At 36.0% G+C, this 26982-nt stretch overlaps 1 protein-coding gene across 1 annotated transcript; it reads right to left on the minus strand.

The window, feature by feature from the left end:
* Positions 1-668: 668 nt before the first annotated feature.
* Positions 669-6703, minus strand: ECSIT (evolutionarily conserved signaling intermediate in Toll pathway, mitochondrial). Its single transcript, XM_089637884.1, has 5 exons — positions 6083-6703; positions 5303-5529; positions 2459-2840; positions 1976-2086; positions 669-1156 (listed from the first exon to the last, which is right to left on the minus strand). The coding sequence occupies exons 1-5, from the start codon at positions 6471-6473 to the stop codon at positions 1008-1010; spliced, it is 1260 nt and encodes a 419-aa protein (XP_089494010.1). The 5' UTR covers positions 6474-6703; the 3' UTR covers positions 669-1007.
* Positions 6704-26982: the final 20279 nt, after the last annotated feature.

A 26982-nucleotide genomic window follows, 5' to 3' on the forward strand; every position in this document is an offset into this window, starting at 1 on the left:
ACAGGGCTAAATGGAACTTTTCATTCAAATTTATATAGAAACCACTTCTAGCGTTATTCTTTATTCTATGGTTAGTCAGTGTGAAGTCCGTCAGTGAAGATTGCGGTGATAGGAAACCGGGTAACAGTGAAAAATGTAAAAAGTGGATAAAAGTTTTAATAAATCATTTCAATAATCCAATAATGTAACAAAGAGAATGTGTCATGGGTCAGACATGACTCGCTTTGAAGAGTTGTGACCTACGCCAGGTTATTTTTGTACTAGTTTGAACCTAATCTCATCACATGTCTTTGTTTATCTATGGTTGTTACGTATAATTAAACTAAAAATTATTATTTATTTGTCATTATAAGTTGCAAGCTAATTGTTGCGTATGCAAATCTTATTTTTAAGGAAATATACATTATTTTGCATATTTTATTATTTGTTTTATTTTGTATAGCACAAAACACCCACCACTCTACTAAAAAAACTGGGTAACCGACGTTTTGATTGTATGCAAAAGATTATAATTATCATTTGATTGTAATTACCATTTGACATATTATTTGCTTACAATCATTTGTTTATTATTTGCCTACGATAATTTTGATTACGATCATTATACTTATAACCAAAAATTGATGTGGAAAAACAGATTGAAATATTGTTTAAAATAACAATTTATTAAAACTATACAATATATTACAACTTACAATGAATTAATGTTAACATTCATATTGCTAAATACTTTGTTTAGGTCTTCAGATAACACACTAAATATTTTCATGTCAATTTGTGTTGAAATTAGGTGAAATTTTGAATACATACATAATATAAAATATGTAGATGTACACAATGTTGGTTGACTTAGTTTACCTTCTAGATTCAACCCTTCAAACTGCCGTTCAGTGGAAATTTGAAATGATATAATATGTAGGTATGTATTGTAATTTAACCCCAAAATTAATTTCAAAATTTACCCATTAGTTGCGAATAATTTTGTACAAATGAACTATTCTGAGGTTTTATTCAGCAGCTACGTCTGTGATGTTGATGGCCAATCCTGACGGAGGAGCCACTAGAGTGAATACTACTCCCACATCGCCTAGATCTGGATTGCCATTTTTCTCCAGAAGACGAATCCAGGACAGCAGAGAATCTCGGGAAGAAGAACCTGCAAAGTCATAATATGCATTTTATGTGTTTTTAGGTGTATCCTTTCATCGTCTTATACAGAATCAATTGAATTCGTTGAGGCTAGGAGAAACGGAATTCAGAAAGTTATTACGAATTATCACGACACCTCATTCACAATTAACTCCCTTTCAGTGTCAAAAAATCATACGGACTGCCAATGTGTATTAAAGTGAGTGTGTAAACAAATATTTCAAACATATAATCATGTAGAATCACCTCCTGAAATTAGTGCACTTTACCCCAAGACACCCTTCATAATGGTTAACTTTTTACAGTGCCTTAGGAAAAATATTAAAAAAAGACTGCGATAAAACTATTACTAATTATTATTGTCAACAAAAGTAGACCTCGCATCCAAAAGAGAATGCTTTCAATTTTTTTCTTCTTCAATAAATCAAAACCAAAATTTCCTCTGAAATCATAAGATTTATAAGTAAGAACTTAAATACCTCTGTCTACTAATATAAATACATATTTTATGTAAAAAAAAATATTTCAAATGGAATTATTCAACTCGTTCATTGTCGATTTTGTGGCAATAGACTGATTATATTCGGCAAAAATACCAAACATTATTATTATTGTCTTTTCCACTACTAGAGGGTATAGTATTTCTTTCTTGACAGTAATTCTTTGCACTTCCCTTACCTTATTCCTCTCACCTCCAAATATTATTCCAATCTCCGTCAAAGCTCCCTTAAGCCTATTGATCCGATATTAAGTTATCGATTTGACTGTTCCTAGACCCCCCTTACCAGGTATTGTGTCTATGTTAAATAGCTAAATGTGAACTCACCAGTGGCACAGATAGCCAGGATGGTGCCATCGTCTTGTTCGTGAACATTGGGGAGGATAGTAGGCGGGGAGGGGGAGCCATATGGAGGAGGAATCTTCAACTTTGATACATCTGTAATTTAAAAAATAAGTTTTATTTAAAAATAAAAATAATTATTTTAGAAGAACTGAAGCAAGGTAGAAGACAAAGTTTTGTATCCATCCTGTGTTGTCTTCCTTTTGTGTGATTATAGGCATAACGCTGATAGATCCGCTGCGACCGCTCGATCTTTCTCACAAACGAAGCATGTAACAGCAGAGCTTTCAGCGGCAGTACCAATTATTCTTTACCGGAAGTTTCGCATCGGAGTCGGGCAGAAGAATGCTGTCAATCAACGAAGCACAACACGAAGTCATGGAGGAACATTCCATAGATAACACCTGAATCACAAACAAATGCTTTATGGAAAAGGTGGTTTGTAATAAAAATAAATTCAACACTAACCATCCTTGTTTGTTGGATCTTGTGGCCTGTTGATCACAGGACCCGATAGAACAAAGTAGCTCACTCTCTGATCCCTGAGGTGCACCTTATAAGGACCATGGACTGTGAGAGGTTCCAAATCCCCTATACTCTTTTCTAACTTCAGTTCATCGGGGCTTTTGACCCTGGTGTCTTTATTGATTAGGTATTGTGATCCTTTCAAACTAATGTCGTGTTTCTGTGCCTCTTCCTTCTCCATGTTTGCGAATTCCGTGTCATTGGCGGCTTTCTTTTCCTTTAATGCGACTCGCCTCCGGGCTTCTGCGGCTAATAGGGCTATTTGTGTGGGACTCTGGGCGGATAGGACCCAGGTGCTATCAATGGAGTCTGGTACTTGCTCAGTCTAATAAGAAAAATTCAAATGAGCATGAAAATGAAAATTTAGATTTAGTAAAGTAAAAAATTTGATAAATTGAAAAAGTTATACACCAGAATAGAATTAGTATATCCTGGAATTTCACTAACCTTCCAATGGGCTACTAAATTAATGAACATTTGGCAAACCGAACTCTTGTGACGCAATAATATTGAGTTTTTAGCATTGAAAGTGAAACGATTTCAACGATCCTGTATATTATTCTGATTTTGGACTTGACTGGAAACACTTTGGTCGTATTTTTAACTTTTTTTATTACTTATCACAAAACATGCTTTTTAAATATCTACGTTAACAATAACTATTTATTGATAACGGGCCCCGACCCTTGTACAGATAAACACTGTTTATTGTGATAGATTTCTGAAGGAAAGAACACCTTTCTACTGGGAACAATCCTTTTATAGGTTAGAAATACTAATCCATTGACACATTGACAGATTAATATACACAATGATAAAAAAGGCAATTGCTTATCGACATGCTAGAGCTCTAGAATTGTCTAGACTGTTAGTGCAGATTCACACCATTTCTAATAATTAACTATTCAAACAATACATAGATGGCGACTGTATCCAGATTATTAAAACTTATCTTTTACAAAATTAAACAGATCCACTGCCAACGGATCGCGAAAACTTAACAATATTTGTACGAGACATATTTGTCTACAGGATACTGTAGACAAATAGGATGCTGGACACGCTTGTCACGTATCAGTCTCGGGGAGTGTGGCGAAAGTTTGGACTGAGGCTAAGTCAAGTCCAGAAAGGAATTGGTTTCCAAATCTGTAGTGACCAATGAATTTATTTACTTAATAAGACACTTGAATAGGTTACTTGGAAACTTGGTTTTGGTTTTTCAGTAGACGTGTTTCTCTTTCAGAGGTAGTTGTTGAACTGACTTTTCATAGAATTTGTCTCTCTATTTATAGGGCTAATTCAAGTCGGGCCCTCCCGGAGGAGTTCCTCCTCTTTGATACTGAGAGTATTTTTCACTCTGAAACGTGCCGCAAATATAGTTTATATTATTATTAAATTACTAAATTGTGAAATAACACAAATTAGCAAAATAAAATTTAACTGCGCACATCGGGATACAGATACTGTACTGCTGACCGTGCACAGATCGCAAATTCCGGTGTGCGTAGGTAAATGTTAATAGATTAATTTGTGTTATTTCACAAATTATTTATTTAAAACAATAAATAGTGTATTTGTGTCACTTTCCAGAGTGACCCATTCTCATATGACATTCTCAAATAACACAAATTAGCACAAATAACACAATTTGTGGGCATGTGTTTCCTCCCCCTTTTAACATGGGTCTTTTCAATACTCATGTTCAATCCTTTTTCTCCAAAAAAATATCCACCACACAGCATTCCCAAAGGTGACATAGGCCCGAGGGAAATTATTAATTATAATTGTGTGGACTTAATGTAAAAAATAATAATACTGATTACAATATTAGCGGACTTTTAAACTCTTGTTTACAAAATGTTTTATTTTTATTACACTTCTTTAAAATGATATGCTGATTTATAATATCAATAGTAGTTTGAAATACAACTGTGCACACCCACCGAAAAATAATAAGTCTATACTGAGATTGGACTCTTGCTAAATAAGTGTAAACTGAGATTGGACTCTTGCTAAATAAGTCTAAACTGAGATTGGACTCTTGCTAAATAAGTCTAAACTGAGATTGGACTCTTGCTAAATAAGTCTAAACTGAGATTGGACTCTTGCTAAATAAGTTTATACTGAGATTGGACTCTTGCTAGATAAGTCTAAACTGAGATTGGACTCTTGCTAAATAAGTCTATACTGAGATTGAATCATGACTATGGGTTCCCCAGTGGGAGCAACCCAGAGGAAGAGGTGGATTGACAGCGTGGAAGAGGATTGGAGCAGGACAGTCAAGGTAAGGACACACTGGTAAAATTAAGGACACATATGCAACGCATTAAGATATCTGGACAACTTACAATTCATATATTTTCTATGAAAATAGATTCAGAAACACACTTGTCATACGCAACGCAATCCTACGCTTCCCATGCAACTCCGATCTGTGCTGTCCAGATCAGTGTGAAAGAAAAATGGCATTGGTAGAAAGACTTCCAACGAGTTGATTTAACCTTTAAGGTTATGTTTGTTTTTACTTTTGCTCATTTTGTTGTTAAAATGGGAGATAATAACTAATAGATTTAGTACAGCAGTACACAGTGATTTATAACGTAAAAGCCAAATATTGTGATACTACGATTCAAATTTGCGTTGCGTGTGTAGGAAAAGTGTGCACATTGGCCTGGGAATGTAGTAATTCATGCGTTGCGTAAGTGGGCTCAGTGTGTCCTTACCTTAAGGCAATGGCCAAATCCAGTAATGGCTAATAAGGATGAGTAGCTAGTTGCGAATGCTCACATGGAAGAGGCTGATGGTTGTGTTATTGTCCACGCTGGTGATCCTCGCGAGCGCTAGGCGCGCCAGCTCCATCGCATCGGCGGGTAATGTCTGCGGCAGGTACCAGGGGCTGAGATTGCGGAACTTGGGCATCCAGTACATCATGCGCCAGAACTTACGCAGCGGAATGCCACGGTCGCCAAACACCGTCATCAGGATGTCTTGCATCTCAAAGTCGGGCATCACGCCTGGAGAAAAGTTAATATGTAACTATTAACAGATTTTTATAAAATACAAACTCCACACAGAAAGGCCTGAGATTTGCCACAGGGCCTATGTCATCTTTGGTGAAGGGTGTTTTTTTTAGCAAAGGTGTAGACCTGGGTTTTAAAGAGACTTCTGGAAGGAGTTTGGGACACTCCAGGAAGACATAGCATGGTTAAAAAAATCCAATAATGGATTCGGGTCGTATCGAGATGAGAATAAATTAGGTTGTTTAATACCTACATGAAAGATGCAAGAAACTTGAAAACTACAATAACACGATAGCCTGTTCTCACTGATCTATTTCATAGATGAGTTGGGATCCCATTTACCTTTACAACAAATTGTAGGAACTAATTATTTAAAATTTGTCTAATAATAATGATTACATTTTCTTAATTAAAAATTGTTTAATCTTAAAAGTAATGTATTGAGAACTTTTCTTTTTTTAACTAAGATTGTTTGATGCATGACTATACTCGAATGGGAATGTAAACTCTTTAAAAAATACCCATTTTATGAATGAATGCTTTATACCATTGTCTTCCATCTTTTCCAGAAGATCTACGGCGCACTGCTGTTGCTTTGGGAAGTGCATGAACTCTGCCTGGAAGATATTAGTGGGAATAAACCTTCCTTTCGGCAACACTTCCAGCAGAGCTTTGTACACTTCTAAGTCCTTGTTTACCCCAAACTCTTCCAAGTACCCGAGGGCCGCGTAAATAAACTCTACGTGGCCCCTTCTCCTCGAATCACTTTCGATGAACATGTTAATCATTTGTATGTAAGAAGTCTTGTCCTTTTTAGCAACTGTATTAAAAGCGTCGTAAATTACGACCCTTTTTTCTGGTTCGCTTGTTTTCAGTCGCACACAAAGCGAAGTTGTCACCCGAGGCCGTAACAAATTAAACATATAACGTAAAGACATGTTTGATTCCGATACTCTGAATATTTAGTTATAAATATAACTAAAACACGGGCGGTCAATAATGTTATAATATCATTATTCACGAATTTATTGACTTAAAATTAGAACTTTACGAAAGTAAAAAGATCCCATTGAGAATTTCACACATTAATTTTGATAATGTGATTGATATTGATTGTGTCTGCTTCCAGACTTGCATAATAACATGACAGTTAAAAGGTAGGCACATAAATATACCACGGTAGGCACGAAAGCTAGGTTAAAATTAGAGATGGTCGGATATTCCTGTCCCGATTTCTTGCTGTCACTGGAACCGTCGATATTATTTCTCCGAGGAGTCGGCTATTTTTGGAACTAGTTTCTTTCGCCATATTTTTTAAATTAAAAATGAAAAATGGTAAAAAAGCAAGAAAATATTTTTAATTTTTGAGAAATATGTTTCTTTTCGTCAGATTTTTTTTAGCCGACTTCTTTCCCCCAGGGTGGGAACTTTTTTTCCTTGGAAATGCTCTAGCAACCCCCATGGCTTTTCTATTTTGAGGAACCGGTTCCAAAGGTAACTGGATATAGAACTGGTTGTGTTATAACTCTACTTAAGGGAAGTTAATAATTAATATTATTCATGTAAAAGATAAGGAGGAACGAGTACAAAAAAAAGAAGTTACTTAAGTTCAAACACGATTAAACTTTATTTAAAAAAAAATGTATAAAGAAGGGTTAGTCTTAATCTAGCTTAATGATAGTTTTAAATTGTAATTCTTAAAATTAATTGTCCTTTTTCTTAATCCTAAATTATTGTTCATTCAATGTCTTAAAAGTTGGGTCACGTTACGAGATAAATATGGAAAAATTGTTCAGGCACTTCCCTTTACGATGATTCTGGAACCGCGTACTCCACGTTCGCACTTATCACTGATACACAAAAAAAAGCGGCAACTTGGGCTGGTTCCGAAGGGCGGAATCAGTTCAGCTTGGGTGGGCCAAGGCTCCGAAGGGCGGAGTCGGCAGGCAGCGACTTCTGAGAGGGCAGCTTCCTGGGCGGAAGTCTGGCGACCACTCTGGCTTCCTGGGCGGAAGTTCGCGGGGTTACGGGAGGAGCCTCGGTGACCGCTCCAAGGGGGAGGGCAAGAGGTTTCTCGGCGGACGCGAGATGGTGACTCCTGAGAGGCGAGAGCGTGACTGGCAGAGCTGAATCAGTTGTATCCACCCGCGCGATCCGGCGACTGTGGCACGCCTGTGGTGCCGTGCTGGAACTATCGTGGTTCCGCTTTACACCACTTCGGTGCGTCTTCTCGAGTCCGTGGCGCTGGCATCGCCATTCTCACCGCAGTCGTTATTATTATTTTAAAAGATGCTAAAATGACATTTGTACAAAGCTTTCAAACAATTACAATATAGCCTAGCCTTGGGCGAAGGTTTTTATTGCCGGATCCCTGGTTTAACAATACACCCATTTCGGATTACGACTTGACGATGGTTTAGAGCTAAATCTGCCGACTAATGGGTGTATTTCCAAGTTGGCTTTCTATTTTTTTATTGAGGGACCGGTGAAACTATTGATAAAATATTTATGTCTAATAAAATCTGAACTGCCGCCTCCATCTGCGTGTAAAATCACAGAGACAAATGCTGGAGCACGTGTTCGCTTTGGTCTTTCTGTGAATTCAAGTCATGTATATACCTAGGGACATATCAGTTGCATATCGGTCTCCGGTAACTGGATCCGCAGTGACATTTTAGGTATTACCATCTCTACTTAATGCGGTGTTGCCATAAGAAAAATAAAAACACTGAGAGATCACTAAGGAGATCACTCACACCTCTTTTCTATATGGAAACATTAAACATTCGCGGGCTTTATAAAAGTTTCAAATGAACATTCAAATATTATTTACTATTTCTAAGGACAAATCGAGGTTTTTCGGCTGCTTTAATAATATTTGGATGATTTGTATAGCGCCGTTTTTGTGCAAAATCACCTCGAGGGCGCGTTGTCTGATATCACGTTAAAATCATGCATGCAATGCTAAAATAAATATATTTAATAATAATAATAATAATAATAATTGGATAATTTGTAGAGCGCCGTTTTTGTGAAAAATCACCTCAAGGGCGCTGTACAATTTATTTCCTAGGATCTACATTTGTTATTTAGAAAAGATACCAAAACATACTTACCTGGCAAGTCACTTCCAACAAACACACTTATATTAAAAAGTTTATGCTTATAAAAGATAGAACTGCACGCAGAGGACACTATATCAAAAAACACTGGCCGTCGCATGATCTTAAGTCTGCTATAGTTTTTATTTTAATTTAAATGTATTTTAACTGTCTTAAAAGCCTACAAATTGTTAGTTGTTATCATTTTTATTTATTTATTTTTAATTATTATTTTTATTTATTTTATTTTATTTTTAGTATTTTTTACATTTTGTTAATTTAAATTTAAATTGCCGTCAACTGTGAAAGTGGAGGTTTCTGAAATTATGGATACGACTGTCTGAAAAGGTGCGTTTTAAGTTTAGACCTAAATTCTGTTGAGTCTGCGATCATTCTCAAATCATGTGGCAGTCCATTCCAGGCTTTGGGTCCTGACACGGCGAAAGCACGCTCACCGAACTTAGTATCTGGTGTGCGCTTTGGTTCCTTCAACCTTCCGATAGCTGATGACGTTGCTGACCTAAGGGTTGACTGTCGGGAATTGGAATCTTCTGGAATACACAATTCTGATAAATAAGCCGGAGCCATTCCGTTAAGTGACTTAAATACCATCCAGCATACCTTGAACTGGATTCTTTCAGGACATTTGAGCCAGTGCAGATTTTTGAGATGCTCTGAAATGTGGGAGTATTTAGATACTCCGGTGATAAGCCTTGCCGCGGCGTTGAAAACGGATTGTAATTTGTAGATTTGACATTTAGGGAGACTTGCATATATTCCGTTGCAATAATCTAGACGTGAAACAACATAGGAATTGACTAGCAATTTAGTCGCCTCTGTTGGCAGGTTTCTCCGCACTGCTTTAATTTGCCTTAATTGAAAGAACCCCGTGCTTACAGTTCTGTTCACCTGAGTTTTAAGGGAAAAATTAGCGTCCAGATTGACACCCAGTAATTTGATGCACGTTTTTGGAGTGATGTCACTTCCGGAAATGGTTATTGGGGAGTTTTCAATGTTATGCTGACGTCTGCTTGTAGCAGTCCACAGAAACTCAGTCTTTGTGGGATTCAGTTTCAATCTATTTGAGGTCATCCAGCGAGTAATTGCTTCTATACACTCAGTTATACGAATTTTTAGACTGTTTATTTCTTCTGGTAAGCAGTAAAAATAAACTTGCTGGTCATCAGCGTAGCAGTGAGATAGAAGGCCGAATGATTCTATTATTTTAGCGACATCATTTGTGAAGAGGATGAAGAGTAGTGGGCCCAGAACGGACCCTTGGGGTACTCCAGATGAAAGGATTGCATAATTTGATTGGTTTTTTCCTACTTTTACGGCTTGTAAACGGTTGGCCAGGTACGATGTCAGCCAGGTCTTAACATCACAGTTTAAACCAAATGATTAATCTAATCGTTTAATAAGAAAGTCATGGTCAATCGTGTCAAATGCAGCACTCATGTCCAAGACTGAAAGAAGTGACAGTTTACCCGACTCAATGGCAGTAGTTATGTCCGACAAAACACGTAGTAACCCGGTTTCTGTGGAGTGGAACCGTCTATTCAGATTGGTATTTAGTTAATAATTCATTTGAATTTAAGTGACATATGACCTGTGAGGCAGCGATTTTTTCTAATATTTTTGATATAAAAGGCAGATTTGAAACGGGTCGGTAATTTGAAAGATCTTCAGCGTCCAGTTGTGGTTTTTTTAATAATGGAGTAACGATAGCTGATTTAAGGGATTTTGGAAAGTCACCCGTGCTAAGTGACTTATTGAAAAGATGAACTAAAAAGGGAGCAATTTCATTGCAACACTTTTTCAGTAGCCACGTTGGAATAGGGTCGAGCGAACACTGCTTGTTCGGTGAAGTAAGAATTAATTTTCTTACTTCTTCTAGGGATGTAGGTTTGAAGGCAGAAAGGTTTTCTCTATTGCATTTAGTAAAATACGGTGGTGGAGCGTAGGTTGTTAGGGCTCGTATTGACTCAATTTTGTCAAGGAAAAACTTGGAGAAGATTTCCGGAGCTATGTCGATTGTATTTGGTGCATGGACATCAGCAATGACTGTCTTAACCGAGTTCCAAAGACTACGTGGATTTTGACGCTCTGAAGTGATCCTATTTGTCCAATATTCAGACCTTTTTGAACGGATTAAGATCACGTACTCTTTTTGAGCCTGTATCCAATCGTTCCGTGATGTAACCCCCGAGTGTCTGTAGGACCTCTCCAATTTACGCATCAATCTCTTCTGGCTCCGACATTCTTCGTCAAACCAGGCATCAGATTTTCGTAGACGCCGAGTTTTTGTAGAAATTGGAGCATATGTATTTAAAAGAGTTGAAAGGATGGTGTTATAATCTGCTGCTAGTTTGGTTGGCGACTCTGTTTCCCATGCGCTATGTGTACAGAGCGGAGAAGCTTTTAGTTCTGACAGGAAGTCGTCAAAGTTAAAACCGCGCCATGCTCTTGATGTGATAGTAACGTAAGGAATTTTCGGTGGGTTAAAATCGATTTCTGCGCGAATAAGTCGATGGTCTGATAGTCCTACATCCACACTATCCGCTACCAGAAACGGACCGCTTGACTTTGAGATAAAAATGTCCAAAGTTCCGCCAGCATCGTGAGTTGGGGAATTAACCCATTGACGGCATCCGAAGCAGTCTAATAAATCAGTGAATTTAAGAGTATTTGGTGATTCTAGAATTTGGTGAATGTTAATGTCGCCTGTTATGAAAATATTATCGGAAAGTCCCACAACCCGCTCGAGAAAACACGAAAATTCATTAAAAAAGTCCAAAGTGATTTGTTTTGAACCAGGCCGGTATAGGGTACATAAAATGAATGATGCTCCTGCAGACGAAACTCGGCATCCCAAGTGCTCAAAGGTTCGGTATGCACCAATTGACACCCTAGTTAAACGCAAGCCCTGGCGACCTAAAATCACGATACCCCCGTGATTTACGCTAGCGATGTTGTCATCCCGAGAAATTGTTGTTTTAGTTCGGGCTTCTTCTAGCACGACATAACCTAAAGCTCGGAGTCTCTTTATTGAAAAAGAGTCACTATTTTCGTGCCAAGTCTCAGTTATGGCCAGGACATGAAGATTCTGTTCGTTGAAAACCTCCCCTACTTCCTCTATCTTGTTATTGAGAGATCTAATATTCCAGGATCCTATACCTAGTTGACGGCTCTTAAAGTTGGCATGCCGTTGTATACAAGCATTAACTGTGTTATATTCTCTCTCCGGATTCGGGAGAATTTGAGTTGCTACTTTTCCCTGTTCTTCTGTTAGCGGTGACGTAACTATTTCGATGCTGTGTTCCAGATGTTTTTTCCTACTGCGTCCAGCTCTGCAACCACGAAACCTAATTTTACGGGTAGTTGTTTTAGTAATAACGCGTCCAAGGTTATACAGCGATATCTTTGCAGCTATTGCAGGGTCTGAGTAGTGTGGCCCGGTCATATCCGACATTGTTTACAACCATCATAGCCCAAAGGATACCCTCATAAATCACTTACACGCACTTGAAACTGTTCACTAGTCTATCACCGTGCACATGTGGTAAGCATTTAAAACCGACGACCGATGTTTTGCCTTTCACTGTGCACTTTTTGGATAACGTGGCAAATTTGAACTAAAAATATGTAAAACTTTATATTAAAACTTGAATTAAGCCCGAAGGGGCTACAGAAAAATTATTTTACTTTTATACACGTAAACTAAAACTTAATGCGGTTATTTTATGCTAAATTTACACCTGGAAAATTGGGGACTTCCCAGGATTTCAAAAATAAACTCGGAGCGCTTCCAAAAAGCAAGTTAAGTTTAATTTAAGGAGTTCCCAAAGTAAATTACGATAATAATAATATTTGTTTATTTCAGTTGAACAGAGCGGTGAGTGCAATACTCTGTCTGCCAAATAAATGCATACTTTTAAATAAATTACATGAAATTAAGTTGAAAATAAAATAAAAAAATACAGTGTGTGGCAAGCCCACGCACGACGGAAGTGAAACTTTTAGTATTCTTCTCTCTCTCTTTTCATTTCATTCTCTCTTTTTTTCTGTCTATTGACATATTTATAAGTAGCATGTGAAAAAAAATAAAAGTTATAAAAATATGGGATTCGAACCCGGGTCCTGCATAACGAGTGTCGAACGCTCTGCCTCTAGACCGCGAGGAGAGGTATCTCGCGCGACAAGAGCCGGGTATACAAAGTGTACTCCTAAATTGACTTGACAAATTTTCGTTTTCAAACACGGCAAATGAATAATATCACATAACGTCTCGTTAACGCTTTATATAGGGTCTAATCGAAGATATATCGGCAGTGTGAAGTCATATCTGTCGTTTTTCAAAATGTTTCCGTATATTTGTCCGTTTTGGAAAAGATCTATCGTGTTTTAACAGTCTCATACCCGTATGGAGTCTGAATTTGAAAAACATTTCTAAATTTTGAAAAACTCACTTACGGCTGTGTTTTTTACTAAAAAAACTTGTCGCGCACGTCTGCGAGGGTAATTAGTCGCGTTATCGGCCTTGATTAGTAATTTTAATGATTCAAAATAAAAATAATTAGTCAAAATACCGAGCGACTCTACCGGCTCGATTTGTAAGCTATATTTCGACCAAAATATCATATAGTCAAAATATCTAAAAGTCGCAGCACGAGAGCATTTTATCACTTTTCCTCGTATTAAAAAAATCACAAAAAGAAAAAAAAAATAGTTAAAGCGGGGCTCGAACCCCGGTTCTTCACGACGATAGTCGGGCGCTCTGTCTCTAGACCGCGAAGCTGAGTTTGGAGAGTGACCTAAACTAGGTATATAATATCAGCTAGGCTCCTATAGCGAAATGATCACGGTTTTTCGTGACGGTCATGAGTCGGTTTTACTCCGGTCCTCGAAAATATAACGCGCGTAAAGAAGTTTCACTTCAACAATTTTAGCATTTGTTAATACAAATTCTCCATCCATGGTCTAGGGGGGTGCCCTGCCACTAGGCGACGGCCTGGACAAGAGTGTTTTCCGATCTCCAGTAGCGCTGACTCGTCCATGCTACTCTGTGGCGCATCAAGGCAGCAAACCTTTGCATCCCTCTGCAAACATCTGTGAGTAACAATGTAAAAAATAGTATATAATTACGCTTTCAAGTTTTATAACTTTGAAAACCGCTCCTATAATTATAGGTTATATGTAGGTAGGTATGTACATCATCATATTTATTTTAAAGTAATGATAAAAATGAAATGCTTTTATAAAACGTCACATCAAAGGCGACCGTTGTTTTTTTAATCGGTTACTGTGTAAAACTTAATTTTGTATATTTTTTTATCTTTTGAAATATGAAAGAAACTGAATTAATCTGGCTGACCTAATCGAAAAATAATTATTCTAGATTCGTCTTCGGTGAAGTAATCAAATATAAATATTATCTATTTTCTAATTTCTAGCGATTAATATCTGATACGCCGCATGCAAGACAGAGATTTAAAAATAATCCAAACGGTAATACATTTGCAATAAGATACGCCGCGCCGCACGCAAGACAGTTTTACAATTAATCCAATGGTAATTCATTTGCAATAATTATTATTGATCGCGTACATAGGCAAACCATTTTAAAGAGATCCTTCATTGTGTAGTGGTGTACTGGATGAATAAACAATATCGATCATGTGTTTGGATGTAAATTTAAATTTTAAAAATCTTAATTGTTCCTTGTACCTACAAATAAATTATTAAGTACAAAAGGTATAGCTTGTAGTAGATCTTATTTCGTACAGTTAACCCAATAAACAAGTAAAAAATGCATATTGTGGACACAGTGGCGTAGCTAGGTAACCAAGGGCTCTGGGGCAAATTAAAAAATGGGGCCCCACTGCTATGTAAACTGATTAGGTTTTATCAAATAAAAAATACAGTGTGTGGCAAGCCTACGCACGACGGAAGTGAAACTTTTAGTATTCTTCTCTCTCTCTTTTCATTTCATATTATTATTATTCAGAATGGTGTACATTATAGTTTTAAAAAGCATAAATTTATTTATAGGCGTGTTGTTAACAAATTAACGTTTAACTAGATTCCTAATATTGACATATTTATAAGTAGCATGTGAAAAAAAAATTAAAGAGGTATCTCGCGCGACGAGAACCGCGTATAACGTGTACTCCTCAATTGACTTTTAACGTGTAAATTTTCGTTTTCAAACACGGCAAATGAATAATATCACATAACGTCTCGTTAACGCTTTATATAGGGTCGAATAGAAGATATATCGGCAGTGTGAAGTCATATCTGTCGTTTTTAAAAATATTTCCGTATATTTGTCCGGATATTAATTAATAATGGGTGTGTTTTTTACTAAAAAAACTTGTCACGCACGTCTGCGAGAATAATTAGTCGCGTTATCGGCCTTGATTAGTAATTTTAATGATTCAAAATAAAAATAATTATTCAAAATACCGAGCGACTCTACCGGCTCGATTTGTAAGCTATATTTCGACAAAAATATCATATAGGTACCGACCGTTAATTCTAGCCAATTACTCGAGTGAACACCTGCCGGTCTAGAGTCTCACTAAATGGATTTAGACATTTCGGAAGACTATCGGTTAAAATTAACAAATTCATGTAATTTAAAAAAAAAATATTAAAAAAAATGTAGATATTTTCTTATATGTATGCCTGCAAAGTCGCAGCACGAGAGCATTTTATCACTTTTCCTCGTATTAAAAAAAATCACAAGAGAAAAAAAAATAGTTAAAGCGGGGACCGAACCTCGGTTCTTCACGACGACAATCGGGTGCTCTGCCTCTAGACCGCGAAGCTGAGTTTGGAGAGTGACCTAAACTAGGTATTTAATATTAGCTAGGCTCCTATAGCGAAATGATCCCCGTTTTTCGTGACGGTCATGAGTCGGTTTTACTCCGGTCCGCGAAAATGCATAACGCGCGTAAAGAAGTTTCACTTCAAAAATATGAAATATACAAACACTTTAAAAATGCTAAGCTACTTAAGATCTTTTTTGTGCACTACAGACTGCAGGGCAGGTAATAAAAATATTAAACAGTAACAACATAAATGATTTAAGATTTTCACGGCCAAAAGTATTTTTGTTATTTGTTTTTGGGGTATTATGCCGTGTTGCGCTAACTCCTTCTTTAGCCAACGTTTCGGACAGCATTGCAGTGTCCATCATCAGGGCAGATGTGTGCAGATGTGGCTAAAGAAGGAGTTAGCGCAACACGGCATAATACCCCAAAAACAAATAACAAAAAAAAAAAAAAAGTAACAACATAAATTAGAATTAATACTTGGTGTAGGTTTGGCTAATAAAACGAAATAGAGAAGATTCAAGGGTTTATTATATAAAGGTCAGGCCTACCAACTGACTAAATAACAATTATATTTACAATTTTTTCCTAGCTTTAGTTTTCGCAAAAGTATCAATGACTTCGTTTAAATTTCAGGCTTGGATATTGCTATTAGCGATAAATGTCGGAGTCGAGTTTGGCCCATCTTATTTCATAAATATTTTTTTATTATTTTTAATTTGCTAAATGACCTTTCAGCTGCTGCAGAAGTGACAGGAATTGTAAAGAATAATAACATAGCTGTAAATACTTCCGTTAGGTCGCATTCTAGCACTCCATATTTGCTCATTATTTCCTTAGATAATTGGTGAACAGTCCATGCTTGAGTTAGTTGAGGTAAAACTAGATGGTAAATATTAATAAATTGAAGTGAAAAACTAGGGCCTATTATATCTGAATATTTTCTTTGGAATTCGTCACACTTTTGTAATAAAGTTGCTTCATCAACATGTAATAAAAATGTTGGTGTTAGAAAATCGAATATATGACAGACTGCACTCATACCAATAAAATGTGTATCAAATTGAGATATTACTGTGTCTAGTGCGTTATTGAAAAACTCAATTTTAAATATTTTTTCTCGGTTTGGAAATCGGTGATCAGCAGCTAATTCATCAAAATGTTTTTTTAACTTTTCTTTGCCTTTTTTCTTGAAAATGGGTATCAATACCACATTTTTTTTCAGTTTCACTGGCTTTGCACTTGAATAATTCGAAATCATTTCTATAAATTTGCAACTTTGTTTTGGTCTCTGCTAAAACTTTACTCGCCTCGCCCAAATTGATGTCGCATTTTTGTAAAGTTTTGGATGCATAATTGATGTCGTTCAATACACTGTGCATGAATTCGCAAAGTAACACGAACTCGAAATTTAGCATTTTTGTTTTAATACTCTCTGCTTCACTACGCTCATCTTTATTAGGACTCTTTAGAACTATTTCTGATAATGCTTTGATAATATCAAAATAACGAAGTTTTATTGCAGATATCGTATTGACCCTACTGGACCATCTAGTCGGATTTAGTTTTTTTAGAGTTGTGTCCGATTTGCCAGTGAATTTTGTCAGTAGATCCCAACGCTTGATGCTGTTTCCGAAAAAGTTATACAAATCTTGCAACGTTGCGAAAAAAATCTGTATTTCCACACAACTGCTAACGACATCATTTATCACCAAATTTAAATAATGAGTGGCACAATGTACGTACTCTGCGTTAGGCTGGATATCCTTAATATGTTTTTGTACACCATTATACACACCACTCATCACACTGGCTCCATCATAGCCTTGCCCCACACATTATACACACCACTCATCACACTGGCTTCATCATAGCCTTGCCCCACACATTATACACACCACTCATCACACTGGCTCCATCATAGCCTTGCCCCACACATGTTTTTGTACACCATTATACACACCACTCATCACGCTGGCTCCATCATAGCCTTGCCCCACACATTTTTTTAAATCAATATTTTTGTCGATAAATAATGTTGTCACTTGGTTGACTAAATCTACTGCGCCATGTTTGATGGCTGCATAAAAGCCTAGAAACACTTCTTTTACTTCTATATCAATTGGCTGTTCATTTTCCGATCTGGTTATTACAACATACCTCACAACAATGCTTAGCTGATCTACCTTCGATATGTACTGTGTCGTATCCATTATGATGGCAAAAAACGGTGACGCTCTAATTTGTTCTAGTAGATGGGTTTCGAGTTTGGTCCTCAAGCTCTCAATCATTTCATTTTGAATTGTTGCACTCAGATATCTTGTAGATCATAAAAACATAAAAAACACAATTTCAAAAAAGTCAAGTCAAGTTAAACAGTTAATTTTTATAAACAAAATAAAACGATGAAAAAACTTAGAAATAATAATTATTACCTTTGGGCATTTCCAAAACTTGCCGCAAAATGTGATCATATCGGGCGACAAGCTCTACAAAGGACAGAAAATTTCCGTGGTATCCTTCCTGACTTAAGTCTTCTTGATGTCCTCTCAAAGCCAAACAACTCTTTGCTAGGATACCTAAGTATGATATCGCATAACCTTTGAAGAACCATTTTCAAAAATGATGCTTCTTTGCGAAATTCATTTTCAAGTTCCTTGTCGATAGTATTAGTATCGTTTTTTCCATAATTCATACACAGCACATGCTTCCGAATGGCCACTCGAACAACTGTGTTGTTTAATTATTTCTGATAAATGCTTCCAATCACGAATTCCCGTATACCAAACATTATTCCTTTGTGAAGCAAATAACCAGCAGGGTTTACAATAGGCAGCGTCTAGTATTTTGGAATAACACAACCAAAAACGATTAACCGGCCCATATTTAGAACACGAAAAGTAGTACGATTTTGAAAAACACCTATTGTTCGGGTTGATGTCTGTTGGAAAAGGTCCTGAAGGCTGTAAAGGCCCCATATCAAGAATTTGACGTTTTTCGTTATCACTTAATATTTTGTTCGTGAAGTTTTCTCAAGTCATAAGAAGATTTGAGGTCTGTGGTTCCTCCAAACCCTCCGCTCTTATGTGTGTCATGCAAACATCATCCACGTTCACATGATCGGCGGCGGAGGTATTTCCAACTGCAATAATTGTCGAATCTCCTTCAGTAGGCTTCTCAACCAACACTTCAGTTACCACATTATTTGAGTCACTATCAATAGAAATATTTTGGCCAGATGTACTTGCAGAAGGCTGACTAAAAAACTAGGCAATTTTGGGCAATTTTTGTTTACTATCTTCTCTTTCTTGGCGTTGCTTGCGTTTAAATAAACCACTGGGTTTTTTTTCTATCCATATTTTAATACGCTACAAGTGTCGTTGGGGAATGACGCACATATCACTATCAGTGTTGCCAACGGATCTTGGCCTAATGTCGCCGTTTTTCAAACATTTAGTAGCCTAATGTAGCCGAATTTCAGTTGCAGTAATTCTGCCCACATATTCCCCACAAATATTCTACGTGAGCTTGATCCCCCCTTTTATTATTCGAAATCCATGGGGGGGGGGAGGGGGGTTGTTAGAGAATTTCTGAAAATTCCTCACATTTTTCCAAAATTTGAGGTAGCCTAACGGCGACCAGTCGCCTTTTAAAATTTTACGTCGCCGATTCTCGTTCTGAGTAGCCTAAATGGCGATAAATCGCCTTTGTTGGCAACACTGATCACTATCCGTCAAATTGACAACACTGCCAACAGACAGAAAGAATTTAGGGGAATTCCCTAGGCATAACTTTTGAATTTCTCTCAACTGAGTTGTCATGATTAAAATGGGGTTGCAAGTTGCAACCTGTCATATTTATTTTGAAAATGGGAGAAATTTCCAAAAGTTCAGTTCGATCGAGATTTCTGGTAAGGATTCGAGGGCCCCCTGAGCTTGAGGGCCCCGGGGCACTGCCCCGCGTAGCCCCTAGGTAGCTACGCCGCTGTGTGGACATTATAAAGTATAAATATATTAAAATCGCGTGTGTATGGGACAAGTAGAGTCCGCACAAATACTATATATTCGACAGGACACAGGCACACGTGTACACCTTGGTCCCAATCCAGTTCAGACAGAGCGATTGTAGTTGAACGACAAAAATTGAACAAGATTTAGTTCAGACGTTTCAATTTAACTCGAACCGATATTATTAATCAAGATGGCGTCAAGTGAAGTTATCGCTTTCATACCATTTACGGAACTTTAGGATATGAAAAAGCGCAAAAAAACTTCGCATGTGAGCAAGAAAATGGATTATAAGGAGAGACGAATTGGGTGCTTCTAACACTATATTGAGAGAGATAGCGTCAGAAGATACCGAAGACTATTGCGATCATTTGCGAATTTCCGAAGAATAATTTGATGTACTGTTGTCCAAGATTCAAGAAAACAATCCAAAAACAGGACACAGTTATGCGCGCGGCTGTCCCGGCAAAAACTAAGTTACAAATTATGCTAAGGTACCTGGCTACGGGGATTCTTTTTCATGTCTGGCTTATATGCACAGAGTTCCAAAAATACGATATCATTGTTTATAAAAGAAGTGTTCGTTGCAATAGTTGATGCCCCAAAATTTGCTATGAAGGTAAAAAATAATTATTTTTTAAAACATTCAGAGACGTGTTATTTAATAATAGTAACTACTAAGTTACAGTAACAATTCAAAAGTAATATTAATAATTGCAGGTGTCACGGGCATTCTTATTTTTGCAAACTTCTTGCTTCTGATCCCTAAGACTTTGCTCAAAGACAAAGCTTTGGTATGTATCCTTAAATCTGAACATCATATCATCCAACCACTTAAGGCGATGCACTACGTAGTAATGCAAAATCATGTGTTTTTGGTTGGAAAATTTCATCTCCTAGAAATGTTTCAGATGCTTTAATTAAATACTGCGAGTAGAATACATATAGGCCTTTGAAATAATCGAGTATTTTTTAGATTAATAAATAAAGTTAATTAATCAGTGTCTTAAAGAGGGAACTTTTCCAGATAGTTGCAAAATTGCTAAGGTAATACCGATTCACAAAGGTGGGTCCAAAACGGATACCTCAAATTACAGACCCATTTCTATCTTACCAATCTTATCTAAAATCTTTGAACGTGTAATCTACGATAGATTAAACAACTTTCTATCAAAAAAATCGTTCTTATATAAAAAACAATATGGCTTTAGGAAAAAATCAAACACACTTGCGGCAGTAAATGACTTAATCAGTAAACTTAGAAGCAGCATTGATGGTGGAAATTATATTTTATCTATTCTAATTGACCTTCAAAAAGCCTTCGATACAGTAAGCCATGACATACTTCTCAAGAAACTCGAGAAAATTGGTGTAGTTGGTCCTGCTCTTAATCTATTCAAATCATATCTTAGCAACAGAAAGCAATTCGTTAGCATCAATAATCAAAATAGCAACCACCTACCAATAAACTACGGAGTTCCGCAAGGATCCATACTAGGACCACTTCTGTTCCAAATTTATATAAATGATATCTCCCAATTAGATTTAAACGGTGATATTTTTTTATATGCAGATGATACTGCAATTTTCTACTGGGGTAAAGATTTAAACATCTTACTAGAAAATGCACAGAGTGACTTAGACAAAATTAACAGTTGGCTCCAATCAAATATATTAACAATGAATGTTAAAAAAACAGGATACATGATTTTAAGCTCAACTCGTAAAATAATTCCTCCTCATGTACCCTTAAAAATTGAAAATAACAACCTGCAAATCCTGATACAGGAGAAATATCTTGGACTGTGCATTGATAAACACCTAACTTTTAAACAGCATATTCAAGATATTAAAGATAAAATCACCCCCTTAATTAGCGTATTCAGCCGGATATCATATCTGTTACCAAATAAAATTAAAAAAGGTTTATATTATAGCCTCGTACACTCACATTTAAACTACTTGGTTGAAATCTGGGGAAATACATGTGAAACATATATAAACAAACTACAGGTAACACAAAACAAAGTAATCAAAAAACTATTTCACTTCAAATCTAGAACATCAACAAAAAAATTATATATGGAAACAAAACTATTAAAATTAAGAAAATTATATGAATATAATACATGTCTTCTTATTTACAAAATAAATAATAAACTCATACATACAAATACAGAACTCATTAAAACGTCCCAAGTACACACACACTTTACACGGCAACACGATAAAATACATTTAAACACCATACATACTCATTATGGCAAGCAATCCATTGGTTACGAGGGAAGCAACATATACAATTGCCTCCCAGACGAAATTAAAAATGAAAAAAGTATGGGTAAATTTACAAAAAAATTGCTCAGTTTTATGCTCAATCAACAAAACAATGAAAGTGAATAATATCAGTGTGTAATATGTTTATGTGTAATATATATGTTATTTCTAGTTAAATAAGTGAAAAATGTAATTTTCTTTTATCTAGAATAAAAAAAAAGAAAAAAAAAAAAGAAAAAAGATAAGTCTTTTTATAAGCCCAGAAAAAAATAATGTAATAAGCCTATGAAAACTGCTTTAAAGATCAAAATCTCCTACTTACGAACCCATTTTCGGTTATGATTTTAATGCCACAAAATAAAATAAAAGGCACTTTTTGGCCATGTTTTTCTTGCATAAATCAAAAGAGGCGGATGGTGTTAAGCGAGAATTTAAATCTTATCGCCATCTACGTAAGGGGTGTTATTGATAGCTGCTCGATTTAAAATATTCCACGACGTAGTGCATCGCCTCAATACATTTTTTCATTGAAGTAGATGCCATGATGGTGGGTACTAGGTACGCATAAATAAACCACTTGAAAATCGAACGATGACTCATACTTGAACAACAAAAGTAGACGGGCTTTTAACTTTCGTCGCTCAACTAAAAACTCGATCAACTCTGTTGAAATGCTGTTCTTTACTTGTCGATTAGCTTTCAAGTGTCATTCAACACAGACTTGATCAACTAAAATCGCCCAGTGTGAATGGGGTATAAGATGTTCAGGAATCCAGCTTGCTATGGCAGCAGGAGATTTGTAGGAGCAGTATGAATATTTGTTCAATAAAACAATGTACCTATTACTTTTCCCGAGTACTGTAGGATGAGGAGTGCCTGCTTGTACAAGTCACTCGGTGATGTTATGCCGAAAAAATAAATCTCCGCAGCTTTTTCGCCGAAACTCCCCAGATTTCATATAAACTCCAAGATTCGAAAAATTCAGTACTTAATGCTTGAAAAACAGTCAAGTAATGCAAAATATGGGTTTAAAACAGGTGCAACAACTATCAACGAGAGCGGGAAGGGGGATATATTTTTTAAATGTTATAAATAATGTTTTATTTCCAAATATTTTGGTAAAACAATGATAATTATAAAAACTGTTACAAAAATTAAATGTAAAAGGAGGAAAGAAAAATAACGACACTCAGTATAGAAAAAGCCGATATGTCAGTATTTTTAGTAATGGTTTCGCTAGGCTTATCTATATTGACATGGCTCCCTCTAAAGCCAATCTTAAAATGCAACTGAAATACCGCCTCATTTCCCATTTGCTTAAAATCCTTATCCTCAAAATCTCCCAGGTTTCTTACTATTTTTTTTCCAAAAAACTCCTTATCTCCCTCTGAAATTCAAGATCCCCCAGATCTGGGGACTTCTCCCCAGACGTACCATCACTGCAGCCACTTCCGTAATTATTGTGCCAAATTATAAATTTCCCACATGTGTTTAATAGAGGTAATTATTTTAACAGTGGTGATCATCCTTAACTTCTCATATGATGCATGAGATAGCAGAATTGAACAAATGACATTATTTTAAAATGCGTGGTAAGGCAGCAAACTCATTAAAATTAATTGTTTCGGTCTCAGCTTGAAGAAACGAGATAAGGATTGATATTGTGATATGATATGATAGTATTATATTATACAGTACACAGAAATGGGTTTTATCAAAGATGTGTCATCGTGAAATCGTGAGGTGAGAAAATATGTCTATCACGTCCTATACAGCGAGTCTAAAATTAAACCGTTTCCATCTATAGGCTTCTGTGCACTGACACTAGGTGAAAATTATTATTTTAAATTAAATTATTATTAAATTTTTAACATAGACCCTGAGCCAAACGACACCCGGCGCTAGTAAAATGTTGGCGCCCCTTGTCAAAACCAGTAGACAACTACGTAGGGCGGAACGATTTTTTTTTCTAATTTTGATTTGGAATAGTTGTATTAAGTTGCCAATTGCCATCAATTACCTCAATTAAAAATATAAAAAATATCAGACAACGGTAAAAGCCCCCGCCAAGACATCGAACATTTACAAAAACGACAGTTAGGGGCTATTTGCGCGGCCTACAAAATAGTACAGAATTTATTAAAATAGGTTTATTTTAATTAATAACATATTCAAATATAGTTAACTAGCTATTGCAATAAAATATTTCTTTATTTTAATATACTTTGGCGCTGTAAAAGTGGAGCAAAGTGCGGGACGAAACGAGGGGCGGCACCTGACTATCTACGAAAAGCAGTGTTTTGTTTAAACTAGTGTCGATAATTGTCTCAAGGTGAAAGGTCGCGCGTCAATTATATTCACTAGTACTTATTGATAAACGTTTTTTAAGTGAATTAACATTACTTCTAGAAGACAAAATTTAAAATGTCCGATATTTGGTGTAAGTGCAGAGTTGAAAGAGAATATCCTACCTACGTATGAAAAAGTGATGAAATTCTGCGAATGGGTTCGACAAGACTTAAAAATAAGGAATAACACAACAAAAGAACCTACGTTTTTGGAAATTTCCGAAATAGTTTGAACGAAAATTGAAGAATTGGGGATAAAATCTTCTATTCCAATTGTCACACACAAAAGAATCTTACAGTTACTAAAAAGTTATCACTCGAAGTGTTATAATTTGGAAAAGTCTTCGAAGAAACTTAAGGAAGAAAAGTAAGAATAGTTCAGAGTACAAAGTAGAAAGATTTCTGACATAGCTGCAAGTTAATGTCAAGAATTTGTAAGCTGTACTTGTTTGAGAGAAAAAAAAAGTGCCAAACGAGGAACAAATGTTTGTAGAAGACCAACGCACTAACTGACTAATGGCTTTAGGAAGAACGGATATTATCCAGAGTAAAGAATTGCTGAATAGAAGATTACGTACTCTCAAAACAAGAAATGAGTCATAATAGATAGGATGAAACTAAGAAGAATAAGACAGAATGAGACGCGAGTAAATTTTAACCGAAGAAAGAGTAACAGAAATTCCTTTATTATATTTCGATGGAAGGAAAGACAAGACGGCCAAAACTGTTTTAAAAAGATCTAGAGGCTTAGAATGATTGTACAAGAGGAATATATTTCGATTATAAAAGAACCAGGTACTGTTTATGTTGGGTATGGGGTTCCAACATCGGGCAGTGCAAGAAATATTGAAGGAGCTATCGACAGATTTTTAACGACTGAAAAGATATCACTAGATGGTTTAGTGACTGTTGGCTGTGATGGAACAAATTCAAATACAGGGAAAGTGGGAGGCGTGATTCGTCTTTTGGAAAACAGACTATATCGACCATTGCAATGGATAATTTATCTCTTACACGCCAATGACTTACCATTGAGGCATTTTTTTACCTATTTGGATGGCCCTTACTGCAGGACCTAAATCATTTGCAGGTTAAATTGGTAAAGCATTAGAGATATGCAAGACGCTGCCGTTGGCCAACTTTGAGAAGATAGAAGGTAAACTACCTCCACAAATATCCACAGATCTCAGTACAGACCAGAAATATTTACAAGAAATTACTACTGCTGTCATAAATGGATCCTGGTCTTCTGATTTATTACAGAGAAGCCCAGGTAAACTACCCCATGCCCGCTGGTTGACAAGAGCTAATCGCATACTGCATTTGTATATTTCTACAGAAAATCCACAACAAAATCTTGTAATTTTAGCAACGTTTATCATATAATCATACGCTCCTGTCTGGTTTGCTATCAAAACACATTCATCTTGCAAAGATGGTTGAAATCATTTATGAAAGCTCATTAACAGCACTAGATATTTGTCCAACTAGTTGTTAGCGAAAGTGGACCCTGTTATAATTTGAAACAATTACTTTGCTCATCCAGAACACTTGTTGTTTAGTATGATAACAGAATCACATGAGAGAACTCGCTGCAAGACGCATTTTAAAGGCTCGTCAAGTTAATAAAAATTCTGCTTCGCGCATGTCTGAGGTGCCAAAAGTGGACTTAAATGCATGTTCTTACATAGACATGATTGACTGGCAACAAAATATATATGAACCCTCAATACTGATGAATATTTCCGATGAGCAGTTACAAGATCTTATTGAAAATGGAGAAGATACAGTGTTGGAGTTTATGAGACTGCCTTGCCACACCCAGGCTGTTTAAAGATCAGTAAAAGTTGTGACAGAAGCAGCTCTAAGTGTATTCGACAAGACAAGACGAGAGGGATTCATAAAATCTAAATTAGCATCTCGAAAACTCATGCCAAAGTTTGGGCCGAAAAAGGATTTTTGCCATAAAAAATGATTTTATTCATACCATTATAACTTTCTGAACCTGTGTTTACTTTTGAAAAAAATGTTTTTATTAATTTAAATATACTTTTATTTTATCATTTAATGCATAATATATTATATTTACTTATTATTTTGTTTATAGGGTGTTTAATACAAAACGTCTATAAAACCTTAAAATATAAAATTTCAAATCTATGGCGGGACCTCAAGCTGTCGAGCTAGAACTTCCAAATTGATAAGCGTTATTTAGAATTACATAAAGCAACTTTTTCCTGGTAAACCAATTCGAATTTCGAAAAAAAAAATTTTCATATAAAAGTGTTCCACATTAGGCCCTAGGGCCTAGGTAATAGGTAGGTATAATCAATAATATTCGGATTTTTAAATTTTTTTATTTTTTATTAACAATATAAAGTTTTTTTACAGTTTTTTTTTATGTCTGTCTCACTAGGATAAACCTGTGTCGAGACAGACGTATTGAGTACATAAATTAATGTTTACATATTAGTTGATACATATAATATTTCATAACATTAAATGACAATGAGAAAATGATAAAAAAATAATAAATGATAAATTGGTTGATCAGCATCTAGTACATACTTATGAGGGGATTTTTATAAAATTTTTGATCTTGGATCTGTCTTGGCTGATGATCCAAGATTTGATGTCTGTTTTATATTTCGAGAAAAATTTGTTCAGTCTAATGGCTAGTGGTAGAGCATTATATAGCCTTGTTGCATAATATCTAAAATTTCTCTGGCCAAAAGTTGTTTTAGCGAAAGGGATTTGTAAGAGATTATGTCCTTTGGTTCTAGTATCACGAGCAGTTTGGACATTGTCAAAAGTAGTTTTGTGTTTGAAGAGGTATGCTAGTATGTTTTTGGCATAAAGTTGCCTAATGTCCATAACA

Source organism: Hesperophylax consimilis, chromosome 12 (genome assembly GCF_061612785.1).
Source record: "Hesperophylax consimilis isolate HC1 chromosome 12, BYU_Hcon_1.0, whole genome shotgun sequence".
NCBI lineage: Eukaryota > Metazoa > Arthropoda > Insecta > Trichoptera > Limnephilidae > Hesperophylax > Hesperophylax consimilis.